Raw genomic sequence first — 15,503 nt, 5'->3', positions numbered from 1 at the left:
TGGCAGGGGAAATACATTCATGGTATGCTGATGCTGTGTTTCAAACTAGTGTGTAAATACATAACAAATTGTACATCTGAGAAACTGCATTTATTTGCATGCAAAGCTGAGATGCTGTAGAATATTAAATTAGTGGACTTGGGAACGGAATTTTCCACTGGTTTTATTTTTTCCCAACTGGGCTACATACACTTTTATATAATTCTAAAAAGATATTTTTCAAACACTGCTAATAAGTGTTGAGAGCTTTTAATTGCAACTGTCCTCAAAAGTGCAAGTGCCTTATCTCATAATCGTCTATTAAATTTATTCGCTGACTTGGCATAGCTTAAAGGCATCAACATAAGTAAAGAATTATTTGCCTACTTTTATTAGATTATATCTGTGTTTAAATAAATCACTTAAATGAAGGGAGATGAAGCAGTTGAATGTCACAGTCATTTTCCAGTGGTAGTATAATACAATCTTGAGTGGAAGCTGGTGGAGTATTCTGACAATCATATGGCTGGAGCATATATCCACTGAAATAGTTTTTTCCCCGTTGTTTTTGTATGATTTTGTGGGGGAAAAGTATGTTATATGTAGGCTTCTTCACCCAACATTAGAAGCCCCCTGGGCCATTACTTCAATAGCATTTTTTCCCATCGTATCTTCTTTGTTCTGCCTGCTCTGTATGCTGCTTCCCTTACATGCTTTCAAGCTGCTTAAGAATAATTCAGTAGTTTTTCTAGATGTTTCCCTAAACTTCTCTGGTTCTACTTAGTTGTGTCCTTGGCTGTAGTAGTATCAATAGCCAGCATCAAGCTCTTAATACCATCCAGCATGTTTTTGTGATCTTGATTCTTTGACAGCCGAAGAAGCTGTTCAACATTTTCTTTTGCTCTTCTAGAAGGCAGATGTCCATTGAAAAATACTTGAGTCTGGAACTAAACAACATGATAGCTTTCTGGCCATAAGTGAAACCTGGTTTCATGGAGTGGCCAAGATAATTGATTTTTTTTTTTTTAATTATAGGTTATGTATCTGAAGTTTGTGCTTTCAATTTTGTCTGACTTTTTTTGACTGATTTTTAGAGAGAACTTGGTCTGAAATCACAAGGTAGTGCATGGGCTTATCTGCCCAAATACATACTTGATCTTGAGTAGCACTGGCATTCATTAGATGCCTACTTGATTGCTGCCTAATCCTGTCAAAGTTTGTATATTGCCTTTTTTTTTATGAAGAGCAAGCACTGCTGGCAGAAGTATATTTGCTGCATTTAAACTTTCACAGGACTTTTGCCCCTATTTCTAGAAGATGTTGCGTGTAGGGAGCATCTGCCGTTATAGAGCACAAACCTTTTTTGTCTCTCTGAGATGAGGCAGGGAATTTCTGCGCTTTTTTTTATGGGATTTTGCCTTGTTAAGCCAGAGTAAAAGGGTCCCATTAGAGTTAAGTTTTTCAACCCAGTTTCTTTCCTGAGTAGCAAGAGATTGGAGCAGTGCTCTGGAGTCACTGTTTCAAGGCAGGCAAAGGTGGGTTTGAATGAATGGCCCCACTCAAGGTGCTTATTCAAGTACTGAGCTGTTCTGTGTGAGAGGAGCACCAATATCCAGTCTGCTTTTTTGCTGGGTTTGCGTTTTTAATAATAGGAATCACAAAAATGATTTGGACTTCACTATATCCTACCTCTATTTGTCTTACTGTAGTTTTGTGCTGGGGCCCAGATCTTCATTACCAGTATTGCTTCCCAGCAGCTTCACTCTTCCTCTCCATGGCAAGCAGACTGTTTTCCTCTATTTAATAAAAACCACAGACACAATTAGTAAGATAATAATTTTGGAGCAGAATCCTGCTGTGACTCTCTGACACTGTCCAACACTGATCTCAGCAGACATAACCCCCTGAAATGCCTGCATGTCATTATCAGACCATAGAGCATGCTGCATCTTGTTGTAAAAGCATTCCGTGGGCTGCAGGGCTGCAATATAACTGTCCTGTTACTTTATGTGCTTTCAGCTGGACTTCCATGGATATTACAAATGTCAGCTTGGGGTCCTGTGCTGAGCCCACATTGATTCAAGCCTGCTGTTTCTAAGGAATACAGGGACAGCCTTTCTCTAAATCCAGCAGTAGAACCAGATCTTGCACCCCAGAATTATCAGCTAAGATGAATTTCAAGTGTTCAAGTTACATTGGAATATTACAGAACCTTCAGGGGTGAATAGGGGAGGGATGAATGCACTTAGGAGCCAATATCATATATTATTCTTTACCTTAAACAATGTTTCCTAGCTGTAATTGAGATGAAGGGTAGGGTTTGAGGATCAGTTCTCCCTGCACTGCAATGAAAGCTTTAAAAGCTATGAATAGAACTATTGTTAAGGTACCTTTAAAGCTCTAGCACACCAAGTTCCTGTGAAAGTGCTGTCTTGCATTACAATTAAGTTGATCTTGCCGCAGCTCCTCATGCTGCCATACCAGCTCCTCCTTCATGCTTCATGTCTGATCTACTGATCAGATGGTGGAATGAGATTCAGATCGGCTCATTTGCTGGAATACAAACTAGGGGAAACAGCAGGTTATATTTTTTTTCCCCAACCCATAATTATAATACTTTGAATGACATTAAAATGAATGATCACCAGCTCATGTAACTTGTCAAATTTTCTTTTCCAACTGCTTAAAAGGCTGACAGAACATGAAAATCTGCTACATCATGATTACTTATGGTTAGAATCTAAAATCTTAGCTGTTTCATCCTTTACTGGATCCAGATGAAGGCAGTCCACAATTATACATGGTTGCTCTCTTGCAGAATAGTAATCTACCTTGTTTATATTGTTTGACTTTTATGTTGTTGATAAAGCCTTTTATAACTGCATAAGTAATGGGCTTAATTTCTGTTATCTTGTTTCTGATTTTTAATTTTTAAATCGTTCTGGTCACATGTCTAGAAAATACAGGGAACAGTTGGCAATACTGGGAAATGAAAAACAGATATAAGTAATCTTTGTAATTGAATTAAAATATCAGCGTTTAGTTTCTTGAATATAATTTCTTAAATTTCATCAATAAATAGTTAGAATTTGCTGTTTCTTTTAAATCCATTTTATTTTGCCCTAAATTTGTCCTGTGGCTGAAAATAGTGTCATTCCTGTTCCTGACTACAACACTGGGGGAAGAATTGCAGGTCTCTGTGCCTCAGTTTCTCAGCAGATCTGAAGATGAGCAGACCAACAAAAGCTTAACTTGGAAAAGGACTTTACTACTAAGTTAAATCAGTTAAGGTGTGCAGAATGTCGGGGAGAATTTAGTTCTGTGAAGAGAAAGAAAAATGCTGCTGATATTTCTGGACCTACAGAGGTTGTTACCAAGCTCTCTCAACAGGCAGAATAGCTTAGCTTGCTTTGCCACTTTGCTTCTTGCATTTCCCAGGAACCTAATAATTTAGAAGTAGGAACTGTCAGTTGCTCTTGAGATCAATACCTGTTCCCAATCTCCAACTGCCACATGTTCATGACAATTACTCACCTTAACTGTAGTTTTGAACAGAGAGGCACATTGTCTTTGAGCTCCCAAATCATGGAATTCTTTTCATGACATTTGGGTCATAACTTTTAGACTTGTTTCAGTATAACTAAACAGACTGTTAACCTTTGAGCAGGCTGCTTTTAAAACAAAAATAACTCGGGGGAAGAACAAAAATTCTTTAAAGAAATTGTAAAGGTATTTCAAATGAGTTTGTTGTACATAAAGTTAATAGAAAATTAAAGTACCACTTCAAAAAGCATTATTTAAAAAAAATACCCCAAAGCCAACAATATTTCTTAGTTTCAAAAAGAACTTTGAATAATTTTTATCTAAAATACATTTTTCTCATTTTTTAGCATGAAACTAGGGAAACATTACTGGGATTCAATATGGTGAATTACCGAGCATGTAAGAATTTGTGGAAAGCTTGTGTTGAGCATCACACGTTCTTCCGTTTGGACAGACCACTCCCGCCTCAGAAGAACTTTTTTGCACATTATTTCACTTTGGGTTCCAAGTTCCGGTACTGGTAAGTGCTGCTTTGAAATATATGGGAAAAAATAAAAGTAGTGAGCTCATCAATAAACACAGGGCTTTATCTAGAATCTACATTAAAACGTAGTTCAAGTTGATTTTGAATCCTACAACTGTTCCCCTTCCCTGTTGGCGTAAGTTTCAAATGTCATTAATTTTTAAAGATAGATTGAAAATACAATTATTACATTATTAGTGGTCATTATTGCACTAATGCTCTGAGGTTGTCTCCCAAGCTGCATTTCTTGGCCTGTTCTCCTGCTGGGTTATGTTTATCTTAAAAATGTTGTCTCAAAACTTCAAAGTCTTTGACCTGCTCTTTTTGAAAACTGTTTAGTCTCATATACTGCATGCAGCAACAGCAACAAAACAGACTTAAATAAATACCAAATACAAATCACTGAAAAGAAGCATGTAGAAGTGAAGTCCACTTATCTACATGTATACAAATAGGAATTAGGTGAAAACAAAGGACATACATGTTCTGTATCAAGCCCAGAACTTTAGAAAATTAGGAGGAAATTAAATCCATAACCTTTAAGGATGAACTTAAAATAATAGGCAAAAAGCTTGGAGGTGCACAGAATGACTCTGGAATATGTATAATCCCTGTAATGCTGGAGTGGGTGGTTTTGGGTTTTGCTGGTTTATACGTTTTATTTTAAAAAAACAGTCTCTGTTCAGTGACTGAATTAACTGTCTCTTCAAGTAATGCAGAATGCCAGTGGTTTAAATCATGCCTGAAACAGAGAATAACAGAGCTGCTACTAATCATCCATCTAGAATGGCAGTAGTGTCTGTGACGTACAAAGGGACATGATGAAAAGCTAGAAAACAGAATAACAGGCTATTTCTGTCACACTTGTGAATTGCATAAATGTATAAAGAGGAAAGTAATTCAGTGGCTAACTGTTTATAGCATCTGTTTTTGACCACCATTCACAGTACCCATTTGAGAAACAGCATTCTATGATCCTGAACAGCGTTTGAGACTTGACTCAATGTTGCTGTAGAGAATTTCAGGAAGCTTTTTCATTTCTGTAAGGATTTTGAATCTGAATCATTGTGGTTACTATTACAGAATAGCTCTTTGATGACATTCAAGTTAAGATAAGATGAAAAGGGAAACTGCATAAAAACCAAGAAGGTCATTGAAGCTGCTGGAACAGCCAAAAGGCTGGAATTTCTGCAAGTAGTTTGAGAGCTTGTTGAGAAGCAGTGTAAGAGGAATAACATGGCCCACAAAGAGAGGTTGATGGCACTAGGCTTGTTTAATCTGGTGAAGAGGAAGCTAAGGGGGAATTCAGCAGCAATCCTAAAGTTACTTCAAGGGTAATGACAGTACTGATGGACCCAAAGGTGCTAGTAACAGGCAGGTGAGATTTCACCATGAAGATTCTGGGTGGACATGAGGCAAAGTGTTTTTTTTAGAGCTGTGTTGCCAGAACAAGTTACCTGGACTGGCTGTGGGTTCTCTGTTAGTGGAGGCTTTCAAGAGTCAGCTGGACAAAGCCATGGCCAGAGGTGACCTAGTTTTAGCAGGAGATTGGACTAGAGACTTCTAGCCAACATCTGTATGATCAAAATGAGTCAGTAAAATACAGAACTAACAGGCCTAGACAGAATTATCTCCATTTCTGAAAGAAATTGAGGATATGAAATTGTTGAACTATTGATTTGCTACATAACCTATTTCCATTGGTCTAAAATGCTTCTATGCATCAAATGTTAAAGAATATTTAGGATTTTTTAATAAAGCTTCCAAGAGGGATCTAGAAGACAGTTAGTGAGCAAAGGTGACTTCTGTACACTGTCGTTGGATTTTTCAAAGTGGTTCTTGTAGTATTCCTCACCAAATACTCATGAAAAAACATGAACAGTTTTACTGTGTATTAGCATCTCTTTTAAGCAGATGGGAAACAAGTAGGTTCCTTTTTCACAATGGAGGGAAGTTACCACTGAAGTGATACAGAGTTTTGTAGTAAAATCTGAAATCAACAGTAGTAAAATCTGAAATCAACAGTAGAAGGTTTTGGTGGTGTTTCACAATGAGGGATGAATAGGCAATAAAATAGCAGATCAAGTTCAGTGCCCAAAAAGAGAGAGAAAAGAGCAGGAGCATTGTCTGAAAACCTTAAATCAGTTATTAGAAGGACAAATAGAATGATAGAGTTATTTGAAAGGAATAGAGGCAAATACAGCCAACTTACTGCTTGTTGGAGTTTAAAATATTTAACCCCAGCAATTTAGCTGGCAGCAAGTTTGGAAAAAGAAATTTCCTGGATTCGCAGCAAGGCAGACGTTGGAGGGCAGCTCTGGACACTGCTGAGTCCAATGCCCTGTTCTAACAGGGTCCACTGTAGCATGTTGCCTAGGAGCGTATCCAGCCAGGTTTTGAATGTCTCCAAGGAAGAAAACTGCACCATATCTGAGCAACCTGGTTCAGTGTTAAACTTTCTTTTGTCTTGGTGGGTGATGAGGCTGTTGTTTTGTAGCCCTGTCCTTGCTGCCTGACCTGATTAGGATGTCTCATATTTCTGTTTGTGCTTATTGCCTCTTGTCCTGTCTCTGGACTCCCTTAGTAAGTGTCTGGCTGTATTTTTTACTTTGCCTTTCTGGCATTTGATCCTCCTGAGCCTTCTCTTCCTGAGGCTGAGCAGTCCCAGCTCTCTCAGCCTTTCCCCATCCATCAGATGCTGCAGATCCTCAGTTGTCTTTGTGGCCCTTTGCTTGACTTGTGGAGCTCTGGAACTCCACCAAGAATTCCAGATGTGCTCTCACCTGTGCTGGGCAAACCTGCTCTCCAGCCAGTTGACACTCGGCCTGTGCAAGGGGTTATTCCTCCTCAGCTGCAAGTCTTTGCATTTTCCTGCACTGAATTTCATGAGATCCCCGCTGACCTGTTTCTCAGGTCTTCACGCATCCAGTAGTTCTGTAATACAGAGGTGGAAATAGCTGTACTTTGGTTTCATTATGTAAATATCCCTGTAGGAGACTCTGTGCTTGCTCTGAAGTTATTAATGGAGATGTGGCTACAAGAGCGAGTGTTGGTGATATCTTGTCACCAATTCTTAAGTGCTTATAGATACTTACTATTTGGGGTTTTTTTCTAGAAGAGAAATTATGAAATATTATAAAGAATCTTTGATTTGACACAAGCCATCTTGTCTTATATGAAAAACCAGCAAGTTCCAAGATCTAAATTTAGTTTTGACAAGTTGTGTGGAAGAATACAATCCTGATGTGCTTATTGTGTAATTTTTTGTGGTATTTTGCTAAACTAAGTAGCAACTAAGTTACTAGCAATTCAGGGAGTAGTTTAGGAAGAGTGTGGAAGAGATGCTGTAAGTTTTTGATAGTGGCTCTAACAGGAAATATTGTTAAGTGTTACCCAAAGATACAAGCAGAGATTTCTTATTGCTTTGGATAAAAAGCAAGCAGAAGGGAAAGCTTTTGTTACATCTAAAATTATTTGAAAGAAGGCCTACATTTCTACAAAGTGCTTTCTAGAGTTATGCTATAATGAAGCTAGGACAATTGCTTGAGCATGACTGAAAACAGAATTTAGGCATTTTGTTGGGATGGTTCAATTTTGAAAAAGAAATTGTTATTTAATCATGTTGGTTTGATTTTGTTTTGCTTTCCAGTGGGAGAACAGAGGTCCAATCTGTGCAGTATGGTAAAGAAAGAGCAAATAAAGACAGAGTATTTGCAAGGTAAGTACATTCCTTAATATTTTCCCATTTATATATTTTAAAAACTCAGGATAGCCTTCAGTTTACATAGCTTTTTGTTACCTGTATGTTACCTGTTACCTGCCATTACCTGTTAGCTCTCTGTGCTGTTTTTATTACAAAGAATGGTCTCCTGCTGTTAAAAGACTCCATTAATATACTGAGTTAATGGGTATTTTTGTCTGCAATAATATTTTGCAACTGTACATGTGTATTTCCTTTAGGAATAAGTACAGTGAGTCTTACTTGTGAGAACAGTTATCACTGTAGTGTCTGTGAGGCATTTTACTATGAAAAGTGAGCTGCTTCTGAAGGTATTTGATCATAGAGTAGTTGGCTAATCAGGAATATATTACTTAATTTTATTCCAGGCTCCTGAGCAGTTTCTTGATTATAATAACAAATTCAAGACATAAATTTAGTTATTTCTTCAGAAATTATGATGCTGTTTTCCATAGTAAAGCACCTGCTACATCCACCCGGCAGTTTGCTCTGATCATGAATGGAATCCTTATGGGGAGGGGGCAGCCCTGTCTTTTTTTATGCTTCTGCTTTTACCAAGATGTCTTTTTGCTCCTTAAGGAACTCTGGAGTTCAAATTTATGCTTGCAGACTTCTAGTAGTAAATCCAGCAAAGTGCCTGCCATTTTCCACGTGCCTGCAAGCACTGTTTCTAAGAGCATTGGTGAATTCTGCCTTGATTTCCTTCCCTGTCTCCACCCCTTCTTTCCCTTTTCTGTGCATTAGAAACTAATTTGGGTTTTAGCTCAGCTCACCACAGATAGATAGCTCCATACTAGGTTTGAGGGGCAGAAATGCTGTAACATGCTGGTTCAACGAGTAGATGTTATAAAACCATTTTTTTCTGTGTAAAACTGTTTTTTACTCCATTTAATTTGCTTTGGGAATGGGAGTGAATTTAGATTTGTACTTGGAGCAACTTTAGTTCTCAGGAGAGTCAGCACTGTGACAGGTGAGCTTTACTTCATTAAATGACAGTTGTGAATCAGTTAAAAACTTTTTCTTGTTGCACTCTAACCTTGGCAATTCCCCACAAGTCAAGAGAGTGGAGGATAGCTGATAGTTTTGATGAGTATTTTTATCATTTCAGAAACTCTTATGCAGTAGATGGCACTCTTTCCTTTGCAGCAAAACCCAACAAGTGCTGCTGGGGGTCTCTTGTAGTTTATAAAATATAGTTGGATAAAATGGATGAAGTTGATAAAATCAAAAGCCATGCTGGAACTGGTCTTATTTTTATAAATCTTGGCTTCTTTTAGTTAATAAAATGCTTGACTCTTCTATCCTCAGGAGTTTTAATTTCCATTGTTGCTTTTTTATTACAAAATAGAGCATTTATCCATATATTTTGAGTTTCTAAGAAGTGTTGATGATTGATGTCTGAAGCATATGTTTATATCAGTGAAATGAAATAATGGTGTATTGTAACAAATACATCTCAAAAGACTTTTAAGAAATCAGCTGCTGCTTCTGTCTTCCTCATGACAGTGTGCAATTAGTTTATTTTCAATTTAAAGACCTTTAATATTTTCAAGAGTGAAAAAAGCTTGAAAGAGAAGACATTTCTAGAACGCGGTGTTGTTCAAGAAACTTAATTTAAGAACATTAATTCTTTGTCTTCTAAACATTTGCATCTCAGGTTGACATGCTGAGTAGATGTCAGCCCTTTTGTATCCATACAGAGGATAAATTTTGTTTTCTAAGATTTTCCAGGTATAGTGTGGGTTTTATTCCTGTAACCTGCCTTTCTTTTTCATGGTGTGTCTTTATCAGGCAAAGTCAGGGTAGCGTTGAACAGCTTTTTAAGCTCTCAGGCAGTGGGATTCTATTTGGTGGCTTTTTAAGGTCTTTCTTGGGAATTAGGTGGGCACATAAGTTTAAATAATTGTTGTTGCTTTTATTATTATTGCATAAGAAGATTAATTCAAGATCTGTTAAAGAAATACTTTGGGTGGTTTTTTTGTAGAGTTATTCAGATTTACACTTGGATTTCTTAACAATACCTAATTAGAAACTGCCTTATTTGAACTAATGCTGTCTAAGCAAACCTTTGAATTATTTCATGGTAAGAAAATGAACATAGAGAATTACACTGAGATGTTACTAGAGTGATCTGTTTGCTCTGAGTTGGGAAATGTTGATTGCCACAAGTAATGACTAGCTGCTCTGGCCTTTACACACTGAGTGAAACGTGGGTGCAGAGCATGAGACAGGGAAATCAAATTTTTTAACAGCCATCTAAATAAAACAAGCAATTTTAATCTACAGGAAGGAGGCTTAGCTGTTTGTTCTCAGGATTTTACTTTAAAATTAGCTGAAGGATTTTTTCTAAATTGTAGAAACCTTTACATTTAACCTTTAAACATGGAATTACTACTGTGAAGGATATATTCTTTAATAAATCTCATACATTATGTAGGTGCCTTTTTTAAAATCTTCATACAACACCATGTTCAGCATTCAGAAGACTCTTGCTGCAGTTTTTAGATTTTTTTGTGGGTGTTTTGGTTTTTTTCTTGGCGTTGGGTTTTTGTTGTTGGGGGTTTTTTGTTGTTTTGGGGTTTTTTTTATTGTTTTCATTACAGCTTTTCTCTTGGCTTCGTTTATTGCAGGATATTCACAATCCATGCAACCCCATAAGAATTCCCAGAAACTCAATAAAAGTAGATAATAAGAGTAAAAAAAGGTTCAAACAAGTAATGAATTGAGGGAATTCTTAAAGGACACTGCTTTCTCTTAGAGCCCTTGCAAAATATTCTAGGGCTGCTCAGTTCTGGTGTGCACGGGGGGCTGAGAGCAGGGAGTTTGAGTGAGAGGGTGTCAGTCATTTGTATCTGCAAACTCCCTATCATAAATTGGAGTCTCTGTTTCCAAAAATTCAATCTTGCTTCATTTATGCACTTATTCAGGTCCATTAAATACTTTCTCAGGTGCTTTAAATTGCATATGTCATTTGTGTGATGTACCTTGCAGATTTGTATATAGTTTTAGTCTCTTGGTCTGCAGCAGTATTTGTCAGTTTTGCTGAGAAATGTGTTCCCTGTACTCCTTGTCAAAATACAAAGCAAGGCTGTGGCTTCAGGTTATGTTTCTTTTTGGGACAGAAATTACTTTTTAAATTCCCACCTGTATTCCCAAACAACACCTTTGTTCTTTCCCAGCTTCTGCAAGATTTTAGCCCTTCAGCTGTGGATGCCAAACAAATTCTGTATTTGAAGGCTTTTCTGTACTGTAGCTGAGCTAATATAATGTCATGGGTTTTTTTAGTTGCATTATGTAATTTCATCCCTGCTACTCAGTTTTGGGTGTTTGGCTTTATTTTTTGTATTTGCTGTAACATTGCAGCTCATGCGACTTGGGGGCAGGTAAGGTTTTCAGTTTCTGTTGCTACTCAAGTAGATGGGACTGCTTCCAACTCTTAGGAATGTTTCTGCAGGTACACCAAAATTAAATCTGAAAATGGCTTATTCTGTTAACTATCAGTGCCCTGTGCTGGGTGCAATGGAAGCATCCAGGCTGAGCAGACAGAGGTGAAATTTAAAATTCTAAAATTTCAAAGTTTTATACATCTTAGTTCTTCTCTCCCATCTCCTCAGCTGCACTCTGGCGTGAGAAAATTATTTTAATATTGTTAGAAGTCAGAGATAAAGGACAAATTTGTAGGTATATATCACAACAAATCTTAAATGTTAATTAAAAAAAAATCTTATTGTTGAATTTAGAAGTGTTGACAGGAGAACTAAAATTGGCACAGCACTAAGAAGTTCAGTTCTGCAGTGTGGTAATTTTTTCTTTGAAATTTCTGCAAAGACAGGAAATTGGGGCAACAAACATGAGTGGGTGGGGACTCTGAGGTTAGAGCTGTTAATAAAATAATTGAGACGAAGCTTTGGTGATAAACACTGCAGCTGTTTATCATGGGGGTAAGGTGATCTTCTGAAAGATCAGACCTTATCCACAATAAAAGGTGAGTGTTTTCTTGACATTGGATGTTTTCATAGGGAAGAAGGTGATGCTTTGCTCGTTTTGGAGTTGTGTTCCTTTCTTGTATCAATTGAGGAAGTTTACATAAACATAGTTACAGACTTAGGCTTAAGATACAAAGCAGTGGGGGCTTTTGAAGCGGTCAAAAATGTAACTTTTGGAAAAACTTGATTTTTTTTCCCCACCCAATATGCTCCTGTGTTTTTCTTCGTAATTTACCTGGTTTCACACAGGCAAGGATGGTGCACTTATACTGTTGTTGCATGTTAAATAAAGAAAAGCCCCCTCTCCAGCTTTCCTACATTTCGTTCGTTGCTTTTTCACTGGAGGTAAATGAGGTTCAGTAATTGCCTTTACACGTCTGTCAGCAAATACTGTATCTGCAGTCCTGTACTTACCTAATTCAGCATTGGTTATATTACATTCTTCTGCATTTTTCTCTCAGACTGTTCTTTGGCTGGTAGTAGAATCCACCTCTTGGCAGAGCTGGCTCTTGGTGCTCATCTGCTGGCTGCAAACAGATGATTGGGTGTCAGTAGGGTCCAGCTAATCAGAGCCCTGATCAATAAAAGAATAACCAAAGGCTAGAATCAGACACGCATTTCAGTTCTGCTCTTTCAGTTTTATGTGCCTTTACCTGTTCAGAACTGCTTGCATGTACATGCTTGTGAAGAAAGGTACCAAAGGGGTTTGAGTTGCTCACATTTGAAGCAAATTACAGAAATTGGAATTTTGGTTTAATTGATCTGATACCAAGCTAATTATTTTTCAAATCAAATTAATATTCCTTAAATATAGTGAAGCATGCTAAGAAACTGCTTAGCATGTGCTAAGCGCATGAAGGATGTGCTTCTCCTGATGAATTAATTTATATTTTCCCTCTTTTCAAATATCAATACACTATTAGATTTTTTTTTTTCCCCAGGTGAAATAGTATTATATAGAATAGCCCATCTCGTTTAACTGTCTGAAATTTGTCAGCTGTTACTCAGTAAGAATTCAGAGCAGTAAAGCAGAGTGCAAGACATGTTTAGAACTGCTTGGTGAGGTAAAAATAAAAATAAACCCTCCACAAGAACACCACCACTCCATTAGTACCAAACAGTATTGACATCATACTTATTTCTGTCTATGAAGCTTATTCAGTATAGTACTTGATTAGTTATTGTTGTAGATTTTTTGGGTAATGTTAAGGACAATATTATCTGCTCAAGGTGGTGACTTGCATTGAGTTTTAAGTTCTCTGAGATGCAAAAATACATTTGTTCACAAGTTTCCCGTTTTCAGAGGGTGTAGTTTGTGTGCAGGTAGTTCCTTAATTTCTCAAAGTTCCTTTTTTCTGGAGTTGCTCTTTCAGTAAACCAGTAATAATAACGAAGATCAAGAACAGTTACCATGTGTCACAAGGACAGTGAAGGCAGAAATGATTTTTTTTACATGGGTGTATGGAGCTGTACTGCTCATATAATAATATGTTGTCACCTCATTGTGCAAAGCTGGAGAGTTTGGTGATAGAATATGGAGGCAAATGGAAATGAAATTATCATGTCACAAAAGATTGAAGTATCACTGGAACTAGAGAGGGTTGATTAATGATAGAGGAGAAATCTGAACTATGTAACACCATGAAAGCTAGAAGAAGTAGAAGTAAAGTAAAAACCTAGTAACAGAAAATATACAGGACATGTATGGATTGTTTAAAAGTATTTTTGTTGTTAGCTGAAGAATTTTCAGTTGAAAACAACAAACTACCAAACTCTGGGTGTGTTTAGTTCCAGGATGACTGAACTATCCAATGCAATGCTAAGAAAAAAGCAACCTCACATGATTCATTTGCTGCTTTCCAATATAAAAGGGAAATGTTGTATTTCATGAGAGATTACAATGGTTCCATTTGTGCTTAAGAAAGAGGTGAAAGAAACAGCAGGAGATTGTAGGCATCCTGGAATGACCGGAGAATGGGAAGAAAAAGTTTTTTTAATGTCAAGAGAGGGCAACAAGTAGAAAACAGAATTCCTTTTGTATAAAAGCACTGCTAAGAATGACCTTTAACCTGAAGGACGTTTTTGGCACAAAACCGGATGAAGTTCTGTTACCCACAAAGAAGTTTAAATAGTTAAATAATATTATTGCATCTGCCTGGCAAGTGACAAGGCACATTCTGGGAGAAAACATGTGGTCTTGATGGAAATCCCTGGTGTCTTAACAAAACTTCGTAACTCTGTTGCCATGTTGTTGATTACCTCACTTTCAGTTCTTCAAAGTCTTTGGGAATGTTTTGGCCTGATGTTTTCACTGGTTTATTTTTCCTGAGGTGGCTAAACAGTAGTGTTACTTAGAGGGGATTTTTTCGCTTGTTTATTTGTTTAGTTTTGTTCTACATTTATTAAGTTCTGATCTCTCAGTGATTATGCTGTTTGAGTCAGATTGTCTTTGAGGCATTGAAAGTGAGTTCAGATTCTGTCTTGCCTGTCTCCCTCACAGCCAACAGTAGTTTATTAGTCTTTCAATGGCATTCTTTTCAAAATACATTAAATGAAGTACAGTAGATGGAGAAAATACAGAACTGCCCGTGTAAATACAGCTTTGCATTATTATGTTTCCATTCTTACATATCATTTGGTTTCCTGTGATAGAACATCAGTTTCATTGCGGTGAGTTTTATATAATTTTGTTCTTACATCATACAGTTTTTGGTTAGTCATTTGACTTTCTTCTTCTAGATCCCCCAGTAAACCCTTGGCACGGAAAGTAATGAGTGGGATGGATTGGGAAGTAGTGAGTAGGAACTCGCTGTCTGATGATAGGTTGGAAACACAGAGCCTCCCGTCACGGTCTCCACCTGGAACCCCAAATCAGTGAGTAGCATCAAATCTTCTCTCCCTACAAGTGACTCTCTACCTCTAATGTGACTGACCTACTTGCATAATAAAGGGATTCATGTGTTACGTAGACAAATAGCTTCAAAAAATGTGTGCTGAATGATTCTCTGTAACACTTAGCTTCCGATTCCAGAAAAGTTTTTTTTGGGGTGAGTTTCAGGTGCTTCTCACTTGACCTATAAAAAGTGTAGGATGTATCACACTACCCTAAATTTGAGAGTTTGAGTTTTCTCAAGCACAGTTAAAACTAAGTTATTAATTTGGTTTAAAAAAGACCCTGATGATAAAATCTGTGATATTTTAAACATAATTTATATTATTTAATACCACTTTTTTAAACATTGGGGGAAAATTTTCTTTTAGAAATCCTTGCAGGTTTATTCCTCTCAATTTTTCTGCCTTTCCTTTCAATGTTCCCTCTTCATATGATAGAGCCTTCTGTTTGAAGTTAATGAAAAAACAGTCCTGATTTCTTTTGGAGGGTGACCAATTTTCTCAGTGTGCTGAAACTTTCTTAAGAATCAGTATTATTCAATTTTGTATTACATAAACGACAAGATTTTAAGATTCTACAGCATATTATTAGCAAGATCAATGTTGTAAATACCTGTAGCATTTAAAAATTACTGGAAAATTGTGTAATAATGGTGTTTAAAGCATAACAAACTTAATCATGCATGTTTAAAAGAATTTTAATAATGTCATGCTAGTTTTCAAATGGGAAAATACTGGATTCCAGAAATTATAAGACTCTCAGTGCAAAGCTTATGAGTCTTCTAGGGGAAGATGCAGGGGATAAATTGTTCATCTTAATGAATTCAGGTTAAGTTCTGCC

At 37.0% G+C, this 15,503-nt stretch overlaps 1 protein-coding gene across 5 annotated transcripts in view; it reads left to right on the top strand.

Moving 5' to 3' along the window:
- The window catches only part of PTPN4 (protein tyrosine phosphatase non-receptor type 4), a 108,436-nt gene that overhangs the window by 62,543 nt on the left and 30,390 nt on the right, over nucleotides 1-15,503 (top strand). For all 5 annotated transcript variants that reach the window (XR_005257664.1, XM_038143636.1, XM_038143634.1 and 2 more), the window contains 3 exons: nucleotides 3,870-4,042; nucleotides 7,695-7,763; nucleotides 14,510-14,644. Coding sequence is in view for 4 of the 5 variants with exons in the window: in XM_038143636.1 (XP_037999564.1) it covers nucleotides 3,870-4,042; nucleotides 7,695-7,763; nucleotides 14,510-14,644 (377 nt within the window). In the remaining variant the exon portion in view is untranslated. The remainder of the gene's footprint in view (nucleotides 1-3,869; nucleotides 4,043-7,694; nucleotides 7,764-14,509; nucleotides 14,645-15,503) is intronic.

Source organism: Motacilla alba, chromosome 7 (genome assembly GCF_015832195.1).
Source record: "Motacilla alba alba isolate MOTALB_02 chromosome 7, Motacilla_alba_V1.0_pri, whole genome shotgun sequence".
Classification (NCBI taxonomy): Eukaryota; Metazoa; Chordata; class Aves; order Passeriformes; family Motacillidae; genus Motacilla; species Motacilla alba.
Note: the sequence above shows the minus strand (reverse complement) of the source record. Positions and strands in the feature narration are given on the sequence as shown.